The 15,345-nt window shown below is 42.9% G+C and overlaps 1 protein-coding gene and 1 long non-coding RNA gene across 4 annotated transcripts in view; one reads left to right on the forward strand and one right to left on the reverse strand.

Moving 5' to 3' along the window:
• LOC143670290 (uncharacterized) overlaps nt 1-1,500 on the reverse strand; it is a 40,198-nt gene extending 38,698 nt beyond the window's left edge. Inside the window, exon 1 of the long non-coding RNA XR_013169318.1 lies at nt 1,179-1,500. This is a non-coding gene — a long non-coding RNA (uncharacterized LOC143670290). The remainder of the gene's footprint in view (nt 1-1,178) is intronic.
• LOC143670289 (synaptonemal complex protein 3-like) lies at nt 1,359-13,020 on the forward strand. 3 transcript variants are annotated; one of them, XM_077144990.1, is made up of 9 exons: nt 1,359-1,506; nt 2,792-3,042; nt 3,497-3,566; nt 3,743-3,777; nt 8,094-8,211; nt 9,093-9,192; nt 9,853-9,951; nt 12,358-12,462; nt 12,590-13,020. In XM_077144990.1, exons 2-9 carry the CDS (start codon nt 2,820-2,822, stop codon nt 12,641-12,643), a joined length of 804 nt encoding a protein of 267 aa, XP_077001105.1. In that variant the 5' UTR covers nt 1,359-1,506; nt 2,792-2,819; the 3' UTR covers nt 12,644-13,020. The 3 variants fall into 3 exon arrangements, with proteins under 3 accessions (XP_077001105.1, XP_077001107.1, XP_077001106.1); XM_077144992.1 differs by having other exon boundaries at nt 2,827-3,042; XM_077144991.1 differs by having other exon boundaries at nt 2,865-3,042; nt 12,590-13,019.
• Nucleotides 13,021-15,345: the final 2,325 nt, after the last annotated feature.

Here is a 15,345-nt window from a genome sequence, read left to right on the forward strand (position 1 = left end):
GGCACACGGTGGCCTGTTTTAGCCTCTACTTTCTCTTCTGGGCTCGCTGGTTTAAGCTTGGGGCAGCTCCCCATGTGGCTTCTGTTTCAGTCTGTCTGAATTACACTCTGCTGATAAAGGGCTCCAGTAACAGGAGCAAGACCCACCCGACTGAGGTGGGCCACAGCTTCTTCACTGAAAAAACCTCATCCAAAGATCCTACTTAAGATGGGTTCACACTCACAGGAATGGATTAGATTTAAGAACAGGTTTTTCTGGGACACATACCCCTTCAAACTAGCATAGTACCAAACTGAAACCAGGCACAAAAATGAAATCTAGTTGAAGAAACACCTAAATGAGAAGCAAGACATTTGTAAGGATACATAGAAGAAAATAATCATGACCTCAGTGTAAAGGTGAATTTGTTTTAAAACAGGCAGGAAATCCACAGTCATAAGGATAACTATTGGAACTATTTAAAGAGCTCCTATAAATCTGTAAGAAAGACATAGGGCCCCTCAGAAAAATGGGCAAGGGGACAAACAGCTCTTTTAAGGAGAAGGAAATTCAAAGACCCACCAGACTAGACAAATCCCGATCTTATTAGTGCTGGCAGAAATGTAAAGAAAGGTCTCACAGAAATATCGTTTGACACCCCGGAGAATGGCCAAAGTAAGAGTAAACCCTGTAGGGTGACGGTGAGTATACATCACAAAGGGAACCCAGTGTGCCAGTGTGAGTATAACTGGCAAACACACAGCCTGGGACCTAGCCAGTCGCCTCCGGGAGACTGAAGGACGTCAGCACACAGGCCACAGGTTGGACTGCCCACAGTCGCACTGTGTACCCAGGCCCTACACTGGGAAGGAAGGTCCCGGATGGCCGTGGGGCAGTCCCACCGTGGGATGGCACACAGCAGCGCAAACGAAGGGCCGGTGGCTGCGTGTGATAATACAGATTCCCTGGCCGGAGACAGTGAGCAGCTGAGTGCTACGGAAACGAAACAAAATGACACACACACAAATAATTTTTTAAAACTCAGAGGAAGGAGGCTATGCTATATCCGCTAAAATTCAGGCGAAGGGCTGTTTCTCTGACTGGCTGAAGGGGAGAGGGGAGTGTGGGAACAACACCACGCGAGGAGGGTCAGAGGCCTTGGGAAGCCTGGGCTCCCTGTTGGGCTGTTCCCCACTTACACTTTCTTTGGTGAGCTGCGGACGAATAAGATTGAGAACTTGACTTTGCCCAAGAAGCCGCCAAGCAACAGGTCCAGGTCAGCCGGCAGGTGGTCCCGGCAGCGGCCACTGTAGGGGGCAGGGCGATCCGGGTCCCGCCTCGCGCTTGCGTGCTGTGTCCACCAATCAGCGAAGGGCCCGCCTCAGCAAGGCCGGCTGCTTCAGCGCGCGGAGCTTGAGGCGCCTCAGAGGAACCTCGAGCCCGGACGGAGCAGTCGCCTCTGGTCGAGGACGCGTGAGGAGCGGGAGTGATCGCGGCGGTCCACGGCTCTGCGGTTCACCCTTCCAGGTGTGAGGAGGGGAGGAGCCCGCGCGGCGCGGGAGTGCGGTCAGGGCCGCCGGTGGCGGGCGACTGAGGGGAAGAGGCGGAGCCCCGAGGGCCGAGCGTGGGGCGCGGGGCCGGGGCGGGTGAGGGGCGGGTGAGGGGCGCATGTCTCCCTTCGGTGGCGGCTCGCGGCGGGGGGACGGGCCGGATGAGGGGCGCATGTCTCCGCTCGGTGGCGGCTCGCGGCGGGGCCGGGCCGGGTGAGGGGCGCATGTCACCCCCTCGGTGGCGGGTCGCGGCGGGGGGACTGGCCGGGTGAGGGGCGCATGTCTCCCTTCGGTGGCGGCTCGCGGCGGGGACAAGTCGGGTGAGGGGCGCATGTCACCCCCTCGGTGGCGGCACGCGGCGGGGGGACGGGCCGGGTGAGGGGCGCATGTCTCCCCCTCGGTGGCGGCTCGCGGCGGGGGGACTGGCCGGGTGAGGGGCGCATGTCTCCCTTCGGTGGCGGCTCGCGGCGGGGGGACGGGCCGGGTGAGGGGCGCATGTCTCCCCCTCGGTGGCGGCTCGCGGCGGGGGGACGGGCCGGGTGAGGGGCGCATGTCTCCCCCTCGATGGCGGGTCGCGGCGGGGGGCCGGGCCGGGTGAAGGGCGCATGTCTCCCCCTCGGTGGCAGGTCGCGGCGGGGGGACGGGCCGGGTGAGGGGCGCATGTCTCCCCCTCGATGGCGGGTCGCGGCGGGGGGACGGGCCGGGTGAAGGGCGCATGTCTCCCCCTCGGTGGCAGGTCGCGGCGGGGGGCCGGGCCGGGTGAGGGGCGCATGTCTCCGCTCGATGGCGGGTCGCGGCGGGTACAAGTCGGGTGAGGGGCGCATGTCTCCCCCTCGGTGGCGGGTCGCGGCGGGGGGCCTGGCCGTGTGAGGGGCGCATGTCTCCGCTCGATGGCGGGTCGCGGCGGGGGGCTGGGGCGGGCGTGGGCGCGGGGCGCCACCCCCCACCGCCCAGCCGGCCCCAGTCAGGGAGGAAGGGCTCGGGGCGCCCCTCGGGTCTGCAGCCGCGGGGTCCCTCAGGCCCGAAGTGCCCGGCCGGGCAGAGGGGGCGGACGGCCAGGGCGCGCCGCGGAGCGGGGAGGGAAACGCGGAAGAGGCCATGAACCCAGAGAACCCTGCCTCGAGGTCTCTGGTGTGAGCGCGGCGGATCCATCTGGACTTGGGTCGGGACTCAGAGGTCTCAGAGATCTCTCTTTTGTTGTTGTTGTTGTTGATGTTTCTTTGTTTGTTTGGCTGGTTGGTTCGTTGGGTTTGGGGGGCAAGGCCCGGGAATCGAACCCGGGTCTCCCTCATGGAAGGCGAGTATTCTACCACTGAACCGCCCGTGCACCCCAAGAGATCTCCTTTTAAGATGAGCCACCAACCCACGATGGCGCCCTCTGGGAGGAAGCATTCAAGGAAATCCTGGAGGTCTGCTGAGGAGGAGGAGGAGGAGGAGGTGTTGGCGGGAGCCCCGGACATGCGCAGAGCAGAGAGGCAAGATCCCACTCCTGCGGAGGAGGACAGCGCCGAAGGTACCCTGGGTCCCAGAGCTTTGCAAATAGTGACTTAATGGCAGTGACCCACGGTCCACAACCCATTCGTTTTGAACCCACAGTCTTTTAAACGGTAACAGACGCCTTATACTTGGATGGCGTTTTCATGCTCTGTGTTTCTCATTCCATCCTTGGGAGAGAAGCTCCTGAAGCGTCTGTTCCTGCCTTTGACAGGCGTGATTTCCCCAACGTCTGATGTATGATACATAGTTTACTAGGACATGAACCTTTCAATGATCTGCAGAACTGTCTCTCTAAAATGGTCCTGAACGTCACCTGACTGGCAGAGGAAGGACTGCATTTATAGGTCCGTTGGAAAACCTTTTGTTGGCAAAAGAAAAGAGACTCTGAAATGAAAATGTCCGCTTCATTATAAATTACAAAAATTGCTTACCTAAGTTAAAAATGTTCTTCTGTTTTATTCTCAATGCAGGAAAGACTCCAACAATTGATGAGCATGGGATAAGAACACCATCTGCAGGAACAATTGAGGAAGAACTGGGGTAATGTGTTTAAAGCAATTTTTGCCCATGCATTAAAGTACTTCGAGAAAGGTCTACTTTGGCTCACGTAAAGAGCATTGTACATAAAACACTTGGCAGGACTTTTATTTCTTCCAAAACACACAGGATATTTTACATGTCCCTAATTAAAATCTTTTAATGTGATTTCTTCACAGGGGTGAAGTACAGAATATGTTGGAAAAAGTGGGAGGTATGTTTTAGGAGATATTTACACTTAAGGAAAATAGTTTTAAACCATGTAACTTATATAATAGGAAATGTCAGTCGGTGGCCTACATGACTGTAATTTCATGCCTTGTTCTCACGTATAGGATTTTTGTCTAAGTATTTAATGCGATGTAGCTTCATAGATTTCCTTGCTTACCTTTTTACATTGTTAATGTGAAGAGTGAGAATGGCACTAACAATGGGGAGATAAGAATGCTGCTTTATTGTATGCTCGTGCGAATTTAATGGACTGTGGGATAGTAGAAGAAAAATGAATGGAAAAAGTTTCTTCGTCCTTTGTGTTCATAGAGTGATACATCTGTTTTCTTTTCCCCACCAGTTTTGTATTTTCTCAGTTTCGTTATTTTCCTGGACTTCCCAATGCTTTTTTCATTGGGAGAGGGTAGTGTAAATGTAAGCCTCTAAAATAACTCTTTATTGTTATTTTTCCATTAATAAAGTCTGTGGTATAGACAACTAAAGTCAGCTTTGTCGGTTAGTGACAGATGTATAATCATGTCCAAAAGCTCTTCAGTTTTCAAATGCCGTGCCAAATATCAGTTACACTTGCCTCGTTAGAAGACAATACTCTTAAGAAAATAAGAGTCAGGTTTTGGCTCCTCTATTTGGGTCAAGCAAGTATTTTTGAAAGCTTATGTATTTGGTGGTGAAAAGGCTGGATTTGGTGGGCTCTCTTGGAAATTGACTACTTTGAATGGATACTGGAAGTATAGCATATTTGGCTAAGAGTGTAGCTACTGGAAAGTAAGCATTGATGGACGATCCATGGACATACAATCATATTCTTAGCAAAGCATTTTTTTGAGAATTGAAAAATTTATGCAATTCCGTAAAAATGTGGTATAAAAAGGTCCAGTGCAAATCCCACATGGTCATGGTGTGTATAGTCATCTTCATATGCTGTTGGATGTGTTTTGTTAATATTTTGTCAAGGGTTTCTGTATCTGCATTGATGCTAGAAATTGGTCTGTACTTTTCTTTACTTGTGATGTCTATCTGACTTTGTTTAGCAGGGTAATATTGGCCTCATAGAATGAGTTAGTGTTCACGTCTCTCTAATTTTTCAGGAGAGTTTGAGAAGTACTGGTGTCAATTGTTCTTTGAATTTTGGGGATGTGTTCACAAGAGAAGCCATCTGTATCTCAGCTTTTCCTTGTTGGGAGGTTTTTGATTACTGGTTCAATCTCTTTACTTGTTATAGATCTGCTGAGATCTCTATTTCTTCTGAGTCAGAGTAGGAATTGGTCCACTTCACCCAACTTAGTCTAATTTGTTGGCATACAGTTAGTTGTTCATAGTGTAGTCTTACGATCCTTTTAATATCTGTAAACTCACTTTTGTTTCTGATGTTGGACATTTGTGTTTCCTCTTTCTCTTTTCTCTCTCCCCCACCCCTCTTTGTCAGTCTGGCTAAAAGCGTGTCATTTTATTAATCTCGAAGAACCAACTTTTGGTTACATTGATTGTCAGAACTGTTTCTGTATTCTCTCTTTCATTTATCTCCACTCTAATCTTTATCATTTTCTTTCTTCTGCTTAGTGCAGATTTAGTTTGCTCTTCTTTATCTGAAGATGTATTGGGAAGTGACTAATTTGAGATAGTTTTTCTGTTTTAATGTAGGCGTTTGCAGCTAGGAATGTCCCTCTGAGCACTACTACCTTTGCTGCATCCCATATGTTTGAGTATGTTCTGTTCTCATTTTCATTCATCTCTAAGAATTTTCCAGTTTCACTTCTGATATCGTCTATGACCTGTTGGTCACTTAATAGTGTTTTGTTTAGTTTCCATATATTTGTGAATTGTCCAGTTTTCCTCCCATGATGGAATTCTAGCTTCATTCCACTGCAGTCTGAGAATATGTATCTTATGAGTGCAGTCTTTTTCAATTTATCAAAACTTGTGTGATGTATTAGATGGCCTATCGTGGAGAATAATCCGTCTGTCCCTGAAAAGAATTTGTATTCTGCTGTTGTTCAGTGACATTTTATCTACCTATTAAGTCTGGTTGGCTTATACTGTTGTTCAGGTCCATGTAAATGCTCTGTCCAGAACTGAAAATGGTGTATTGAAGGCTCCAGCTTTTTTTGTAGAGCTCCTGATTTTCCCCTTAAGTTCTGCCATGTGTTTGCTTCAAGTATTTTGGGGCTCTGCTGTTAGGTGCACACACATTTAGAATTGTTATATCATCTTGATTGACCCTTTTATCAATGTAAAATATCCTTCTTTGTCTCTTGTGGCAGTTTTTGACATAAACTCTATTTTGTCTGATACTACTATAGCCACCCTAGTTCTCTTTGCTTACTGTTAGCGTGGAATATTTGCAACCACCACCCTCCCTTTTGCTTTCAGCTTATCTGTGTCTTTGTACCAAACGTGAATCTCTTGTAAACAGCATATAGTTGGTTCATGATTTTTTAAAAAATTCATTCTACCAATCTCTGCCCTTTGATTGGAGAGTTTAATCCATTTACATTCAAAGTAATTATTGATGTGGCAGAACTTATTTCAGCCATTTTGACATCTGCTTTGTATAAATTTTATACTTTTGTTGACCATCATTTATTCCTTTGCTACTTCTATTGTGTTTCGTTTATTTTTTGTAGTGAAACATCTTGGTTCCCTTGTCATTTCCTTCTCTGTATAATATTAAACATTTATTTCATGGTTACTTTGAGGTTTACATTTAACATCATAAATTTATAACAGTCTTTTCTGAAGTCTTGTCTGATATCAACCTAACTTTAAGAGCCAACACAGTCCCTGCTCCTACCCTTCCTTTCCACCTTTATGTTCTTCTTATAAGTTATATCTTTATATTCTGCATGCCTGTATATTATGTAGAATTATGGCTATTTTATACATATATGCTTGTATTTTAGGTCACATAAGAAAAATAGAGTTGCAAGTCAAGAATATAGTAATACTGGCATTTATGTTTACCCACACAGTTACCCTTTCATGCATGGTTTTTGTTTTCATGTGGCTGTAAGTTTTCTATCTAGTATACTTTCCTTTCTTCCCGAAGGGACTCCCTTTAGCATTTCTTGTAGGGCAGATGTGGTGGTACCAGACTCCCTCAACTTTGTGTGGCTAGGAATGTCTTGATCTCTCTTTCTTATCTGAAAGACGCTTTTGCCAGATATAGCAATCTTGGTTGGCAGGTTTTTTTTTTTCTTTCATCACTTTAAATATGTCCCCCCGTCCCCCCATTTTCTGGACTTCTTGGTTTTTGATGAGAGATGAGGATATCGTGCACACAGGTCACTTCTCTTTTGCTTATTTTAGGATGCTCACTTCATCTTTGGCCTTGACAGTTTGACTATTATGTGTCTCTATGTGATTCTCTCTTGAGTTGGTGTCCCTTAGGCTTTGTTTAAGGGTTTTCATTATTTTTTCTTTCTCGTCCTCAGATGGAAGCATTCCAATTATTCTATCTTCATGTTCACTGGCTCTTCTTTCTGTTCAAATCTGCTCTTGAATTTCTTTTATAATTCATCTGTTGTACTTCTCAGTGCTAGAATGTGTGTTTGGTTCCTTTTTAAAAATTTCTATCTCTTGCTACTTTTATTAATGTGTCATTTTCCTGATTTCCCTTAGTTCTTTGTCCATGTTTTCCTTTAGAGTGTCAGACTTATTTAGGAGAGCTGACTTAACATCTTTGATTTGTAATTCTAATATTTGGGCTCCCTTAGGAATAGTTCCTGTGACTTGATTTTGTTCCCTGAAATGTGCCAACTCTTCCTCTTTCTTTCTATGCCTTGTGATTTTTTAAAATTGAATTTTGGACATTTGAATATTCTGATGCATTATCTCTGGAAATTAGATTCTTCCTTGTTCCCAGTGTTAGCTGGTTTTGGTTTTTATTTGTTTGCTCGCTCTTTTTTCTTGATTGTTTCCTTTGATTATTAAAGGCTAGAGTGTAAATTGACTCTGTGTTGAAACTCTCCTTTAAAGCTTAACCCAGTTTATGCTGAGCCTATTGATCAGCTTGAGATAAGCATTTAGGGTCTTTCCAGATGTTTCTCAGCATACATTTTGTACTGGGCATGGATTAGCTTTCTAATCCCAGCATGAATGTATGCTCCTTATTTCTTTATTTCTCCTGTAAAAATAGAGTCTTCTGCTTCTCCTGCTCTTGGGCCTCAAGATGGTATTTTTTTTAAATATATGATCATTCCATTCTACATATATAATCAGTAATTCACCATGTCATCACATAGTTGCATATTCATCATCATGTCAAGATGGTATTTTGATGAATGTTTGTTTTCTATATAGATGAAATTACAAAATCTCTTCTTGCAAAGAGGAAGAGACTTGAAATGAATACCAATGCTTCACTGAATGCCAGTAATCAGAAAATGGAGCATGTGTGGAGAGCACAACATGAGGAAAGGTAAGGTTGCTGGGTTTTTTTTAGAGCCATAACATTTTTATCACTTCTTAGTATTTTTGGATGCAAGGAAAAATACCTTACCTTTTATTATATTGGAGCCTTTAGTGAAAAATATGTTTGACTTGATTTTTCTAAAAGCAAATAGCTCCTCTACTCTCTCATTCCTTGAAGTGATATACAGAGAGAGAGATAGAGGTCAGTCAATAAAATTACCTTCCCCCCCTTTTTAATAACAAGTGAGTTTTTTCACTATAAAAGCAATTTGAAAGCATTGCAGATAAAAAAGTTTTATATTTTAGACAGATTGGGTTCACTCTTCTTTTGTTCAAAATCTTTTGTCGTCCCAAAATGGGGGAAAAGTTAAGCAAAATATTCCTGTTTGGAAATCCTATATGATAAGTAGATACAATATCCTCAGCGAATCTGTTTATCATATCAAAACCTATATGCCATTCAGTAAGAGAAAATGAAAAACATAATCTACTCGTAGGTAAAATGAGTCTTTCCAGAACATTTTTACTTACAGTAAAACTTGTTTAGTTTTCAAGAGCTAAAGTTTAAAGTATGTGGGTTAGCTACTCTATTGGCCTCTTAAGAAAGATAGTGCTGGAGTCAGAGTAAATTATCCACTTGACTTCTCTTTTTTCCCTAAGCAGATTTAAGTTGCTGTTATTTCCTTCTTCTTTTTTTTTGGCATGGGCAGGCACTGGGAATGAAACCTGGGTCTCCAGCATGGCAGGCGAGAACTCTGCCACTGAACCACCATGGCCTGCCCTCCTTCTTCTTTTATACTATGAATCATATCAAATCAGCTTTGTTTTGCATGTGTTTACTTTTTCATATCATCATGAAATGACAGTGTTCACTCTTATGTTTTGCAGGAAGAATCTTAATTATGAATATTCTCAGCAGTTTGTGACTTTGTTTCAGCAGTGGGATGTAGATTTGCAGAAAACTGCGGAGCAAGAAGAAAAACTAAATGTTGGTATCAGCCTTAGCTTTATATTTAATCTCTTGTTATCAGTATCTCAAGTAAGCATGGAGAGCCTGGCCTTGTAGTAGACCCGTGGAACTGAACCAGGTCCACTTCTCATTATTGCCTCTATATTTCTGCCCTGATGACTGAAAGCCAGAGAAGCACAGACATATACCAGGGATATATGTAGCTGTTACAATCACCAAAAATTAGCATTTAATATTCTCAAGAAACAAACTTTCCTACTCAGTGAGTGGTAAATAGGATTATTATATTGGTTTTATGTTTGTGGTGAACAAAAATTATTTAAACTTAGTCCTAACAGTTCTTGAAATAAACAATATTAAATATGTTGGTTTAAAAACTATTCCTTTTAACCTTAATATAGAATTACTTTTGTTAAATTTTAAATTTTAAAATTGGTTATCACAACTTTGTGTGTGTGTGTGTGTGTATGTGCTGTATGTCGGGGTCACATTTCATTATTTTTCCATGTGAGTTTCTTGTTATTGCAGCACAATTTGTTGAATTTTTGTTTGTTTAGTTTCATTTGTTTGTTTGGGAAGTGCATGAACCAGGAATCGAACCTGGGTCCCCCTGATGGCAGGCAAGAATTCTACCACTGAAGTACCCTTGCAACCCACAACTTTGTTTTGTATTTGTAGGATGTGTTTCGGCTGCAACAAAGGATTTTTCAACAATGTAGAATTCTTCAGAGCCAGAGACTGAAGGCCATTAGAAAGTTGTATGAAGAATTCTTAAAGGTCTGTTGTATTTGGTTAACATGTTAATTTCTCTTAAATGTGTATGTGGAAGTAGAATTTACTTTTCTTCTTTCTGAATTTGTGGGGGGAAAATCTTGGCTATGCATTTTAGTTCTTGTTCTTATTATACATTTAGTTTTCTTGTTTGTATTCATTGTTCCTGATTTAACATAAATGTTATATTTTTATATTTGGGATTCATTAATGGTTACTCAAAAGAGGAAATGATGAATTGGCAGCTTTACTTACCAATATACATATCAAGTACAAATTGATATTTTGTTATCAGTTTAACTATAATTTTCTGCTCAGCATCTAGCTTTTTCAGAGAGTGGTGGTAATTACATAGTTAAAAATAGTAAGTCTATAACATTTCTCCACATCATTTGCCTGCTTTGTGTCCCCAGTGTTCATTAAATAGGAGATATGCAAAAGCAATGAATCAGTCTCTCTTATTTTCAAATGTATTGTATGAGTGTTTTATGTCACGTTTGCTTTTCAAATTATTACAGTGACTGTAAATGTCTGTATAAGTCAACTTAGAATCATGAGATGACCCAAGCTATAATAGTTAACAGAGGGTGGTTGGAAAAGCCAACAGAGGATTAAAAATTTGTGGCTTGAGAGTTATCTGCTGGCACATTTGTACATTAGCAAATTGTGATCAGTGACTGTGACCTCATGTTCATGCAGACATATAGTTATTTTTAGTGACAATTCAGAGAAGTCAGTGGGATCCTGTATATACCCCTTCTTTTTTTGCTGTTGGGGGCTTCTTTTAGATAATCTTGTCCGAATACATGTGGAAAATGTCACTCTTTTAACTAATTAGGAGGGTATAAACAAAGTAGCAAAATGGTTTTAAAAGACATATCTTTTAAATAGTTTTAAAATAATCATACACGCACACACACACTGGTTATTTTTATAGTGTTTTCAAGTAGAGAACTTGTTGGTTTGCTCCATTGCTCTCTGAGAAAGTTATTAATTGGTTATGATGTTTTGATAAAGTACTAGAAAAGATATATTCTAAGTGTTATTACTAAACACTACCTTGATTCCTCCGTTTCCCTTATCTGTCACATCCAACCACAGTAGGCCAGGTAATTTGTTATACTGCAGTGGTTCTTTTTGTGTGTGTGTGTATGTGTGTGTGTGTGTGTGTGTGTGCTGTATGGCAGGGGTCATATTTCATCCTTTTTCCACCTGAGTACCCCATTATTGCAGCACCATTTGTTGAAGTTTTTGTTTGTTTGCTTGTTTGTTTTTTTGGGAAAGTGCATTGGTCGGGAATCAAACCCAGTTATCCTGCATGGCAGGCTAGAATTCTGCCACTGAACTACCTTTGCACCCCCTCTGCGATGGTTGTTTAATTTCTTTTCATTCCCTCCTGCTTCTCGACTAGTTCAGGACCTCATCATTCCTTGACTGTACTATTAAACCCTTCTCTGATTTCTCTATTCTATAATCCATCTTTCATAGGTCTACCGTATTACCTTCCCCCCAAAATGTTTCTTCCTCCTATAAAAACTCTCAGTAACTTCACAGTGTAAATTCTTATGTTGCCAAGATCTTTTCCGTAACATGGCCCCCTTTTTAAGCTCCATTTACTACATTCTTACTTTACTCTCATACTTCCAGTTTAATTGCTTTCTCTGAAATGACTTACCAAGACTTCCTTGCTTTTTTGCCTATGCTGTTCTCCCCTTTTTTGTTTACCTATTATAATCATATTCCTTTGCCAACTAAATCAGAATTAATCTCTATCTTCCATCACATAGCCACAGCGAGTTGCATTGACATACCTATCATAAATTTTCATGTGATTTTTGGTCATATGTTTCTTTGTCTCACTGGAATAAGGAAGAGAGATCACATTTGCTTTTTTTAATCCCGCCACAGAACTTAACATGGTATATACTTTTTTATGTAATAGGCATAGGTCAGCATTTATTGAATGAATAGTAAACATTTAAAACTTAGTGTCTTTCATAACTTGAACTTGAAGAGCTCACTTTATTCCCTCTAAGGAAATCATATTATATTAACTGTTAGTTATAATAAGCAGGTTATTGCCTTGTGTTTAGAAAGCTTAATAGAGGTTTCCCAAATTGTGGCAGATTGTTTCCTCCATCTTGACCTTTGCAGTTCATTAACTCATTATTTCAAGCACAATACACTGCTGTTGGACTGATTATGATCTTTGGCCCAAATGTGACAGTTATCACTTCGCTAGTGGGTATTTCAGTCTTCAAGTATTATTTTTAGAACATTTTTATCTGGAAATAATAATGTGCATCATTTGAATATTTTTAAGGTTCTTGCTTTGGAAATTTAATTGAACACATTTAGAACTTGAGATGAAAAGAGGTGCTCAGTAACTAAAGTAGACTTTGTTTGTTTTAGTGTATTGAGGAGTTGGAGAGGAAGCATGAAAATCATCTTACTGAGGCACAACGGGAACTGAAAGAAGAACTGGCTTTGATGCAGAAAAAAATATTGATGGAAACTGTAAGTACATTTATTTTAAATTGAAAACTAAGGGTTAATGTAAACATTGAAATATTTTAGTTGCCAAAATACATATGATATATCTAAATATTAAACACATATTTTTATATCTCCTTTCATGTAACAGCACCAGCAAGAGGTGGCGATGGTTCGACAATCTCTTCAGTCCTTCTTACTCTAGAGATGACAGTTGTTCGAAAATTTCTTCAATCATCTTTATTCTGAACTCATTGAAGAAAGAAGTTGAACCTTAGTTACATGTTTATCTAAATAACATTAGCTATGTTAAACCACATTGCAGTGGTTTGAAAATTCTTCTTTAAAACATTGCATCTTGTTAACCTTTTCCTTCTTTGCTATTGTAGGATCTCCTTTCAGTTATACCCCAAATAATACCTAGACTGTTATGTAAGTGCAGCAACTCTAAAGTCTATACAGGTCAAGCTTTCAGCCCTTTGATAGTAATGGTAAATTTTTTCTCCCTAATATTGTCAAGTGACTTTTAGCAATAAAGATCATTTAATTTTAAGTTTTGGCCTCAGTGTATCTGTATGAATCCCAAGAGGTAAAAAGCACAAGCATGGAAGGTTACATTGACCTCCCAGTGAGGGTGGGGGCAAGAATACCAAATCTATCTTATATGTAATCCTTTTTTATATATGCATTGTTAGAAAGCCAATTTTAATAGAAGTAACACTTCAAAAGAAAATCTGTTTTATTGACTTATAAAAGTTACTACAAGCACGGGCGGGCCGCGGTGGCTCAGCGGGCAAAGTGCTTGCCTGCCATGCCGGAGGACCTCGGTTCGATTCCCGGCCCCAGCCCATGTAAAAAACAAACAAACAAACAAAATACAATAAAACAAGAAAATGTTTAAAGATGTTTCCCTTTCTTCCTCCCTTCCTTCCTTCCTTCTCTCTGTCTTTCCTTCCCTTCCTCCCTCTCTCTTTAAAAAAAAAAAAAAAAAAAAAAAAAAAGTTACTACAAGCAACTTAAGTTTTTGTTCTGAAAAATATTAGACTGATTGAAATTGTTAAGACAACTGAAGGAGATATAAAATTACCTGTTCTGAGGCAGATTCATGAATATGCATTTCTAATGTGATTTAATTGGGTTTGTGCTGCATATATTTGTAACTGTTGCCTCTTATCTGCCTTAACATGCCCTAACATATCCAGACATCTCTCGTTCTTGCAAGCCTTGCTATTCTAACCCCCTGCCTAGCAACTCCTGAGCATATATCGCACCACCTTTTCACCTCTTCTTCATTAGACCATGTACACTCCTCACCTCACCACCCATTATAATATTCAACACACCTCCTAACCAATCCACATCCTATACGACACCATACCAGCTGCCCATCAAAGTTTCTTCACCCCTAATTAACTCCCCCTCACCAACCCTATATATTCTTTGTGTTTCCTCCTGTCGGGGTCTTAGCCTGTAAGCCTTGCCAGCCAGCTAAGTCCCGCGAGCCCTATGCAATAAATTACTACTATTATTCTTTAGTCTCGGTTTATTGTGCTCGTGCGCCCTCCAAACCTTCAAGCCCCGTGGTCTCGGCTGACGCCGCTCTCCAGCCGAACCACATCCGAGGACGAGACCCCAGTGTGGTCGGGCTAGGCAAGCCCCAAGCCGCAATTGGTGCCCGAACAGGGACCTCTCTTCGTCTCCCCCTCTCCAGCCGCCGCTCGACAAGGTAAGGGCCCCCGCTCTCTCCGGCTGAGAGCCCCTCCAACCTTTCACTAGTATAAATGAATTATTAGCTCTTGTTAATATCTCTCTTAGCGTTAGTGTGGGCAGCAATATTAGCACAAATCGCCCCTAAAGATTTGAATTTAGTAAAAAGACTTTTGCTTGCCATAACATTTCTCTGCGCTGTAGGGTGTATTACCCTGCTACTTTTTCTCCCTTAATCCGTAGAACTCAGCCCCCATCCTCCTTCGGCTCACTGCTACAACTTACCTCTTATCATGGGCAATCGCATTTCAATACGCCAAGCGCCGCAGGTCCGTGCGCTGGCAGCCCTGTTAGACACTCATAAATGCAAGGTTTCAGTTCGCCAGCTCCAAGTTTATTGGGACCTCCTGCTCCCGTTCAACCCATGGCTTGTCAATTGCCACTTGTGGGACCCGGCTACCTATGACCAACTTATCGAACGGGTCACCCAAAAAATGGAGCATGAAAACAAACGTTTCCCCCCCGGGCTCCTGCCCACGCTTATTACCATCTGTTCTTGCCTACACGGTTCGCGGCCACCGTCCGATAGCGCCCCCCAGGAAGCCTTATCGGCAACAAATTCTGCTAATTCAGAGGAGTCTCATAATAACTCCGACCCGGACTCTGAATCCTTATTTGAGCAGCTAAATAACGAGCTCGAGCTCTGTCCTCCTAAACTTAACAATCTGGCGACAGACCAAGATGGCGAACTTCCTCCTTCTTGTTCGAGCAAAGACAAAGAAAACCGGAAGTGCCTATATCCCGCCCTTCCTAAAGATGGCGGTTTCACGCATCCCGCCCTTCCTAAGGATGGCGGTTTCGTGTATCCTGCCCTTCCTAAAGATGGCGGTTTCGCGCCATCCGGCGAGTCACTTCCTCCTTCTCCTTCAACCAAAAAGGAGAGGTGCCTCCCGGCTGCCCCCCCTCCACAGAGGGAGGAGCCTTGTCTGCCATCTTGTGCTCTAGCCCCACCCTGTCCGCCATCTTGTGCTCCGGCCTCCTTGCCGGCGGTGCCTTCCTGGCCGCCATCTTTTGCACCGGACAACTCTCCAAGCCCATTATTTTGCGCCTCCGCCCCTCAATCGGCAGCGTCATTATGGCCGCTCAACGCTGGCGCATCTAACGGCCCGGCTGCCCCTCAACCTATTTTGCCACCGCCGG

This window comes from Tamandua tetradactyla, chromosome X, assembly GCF_023851605.1.
Source record: "Tamandua tetradactyla isolate mTamTet1 chromosome X, mTamTet1.pri, whole genome shotgun sequence".
NCBI classification, from domain to species: Eukaryota; Metazoa; Chordata; class Mammalia; order Pilosa; family Myrmecophagidae; genus Tamandua; species Tamandua tetradactyla.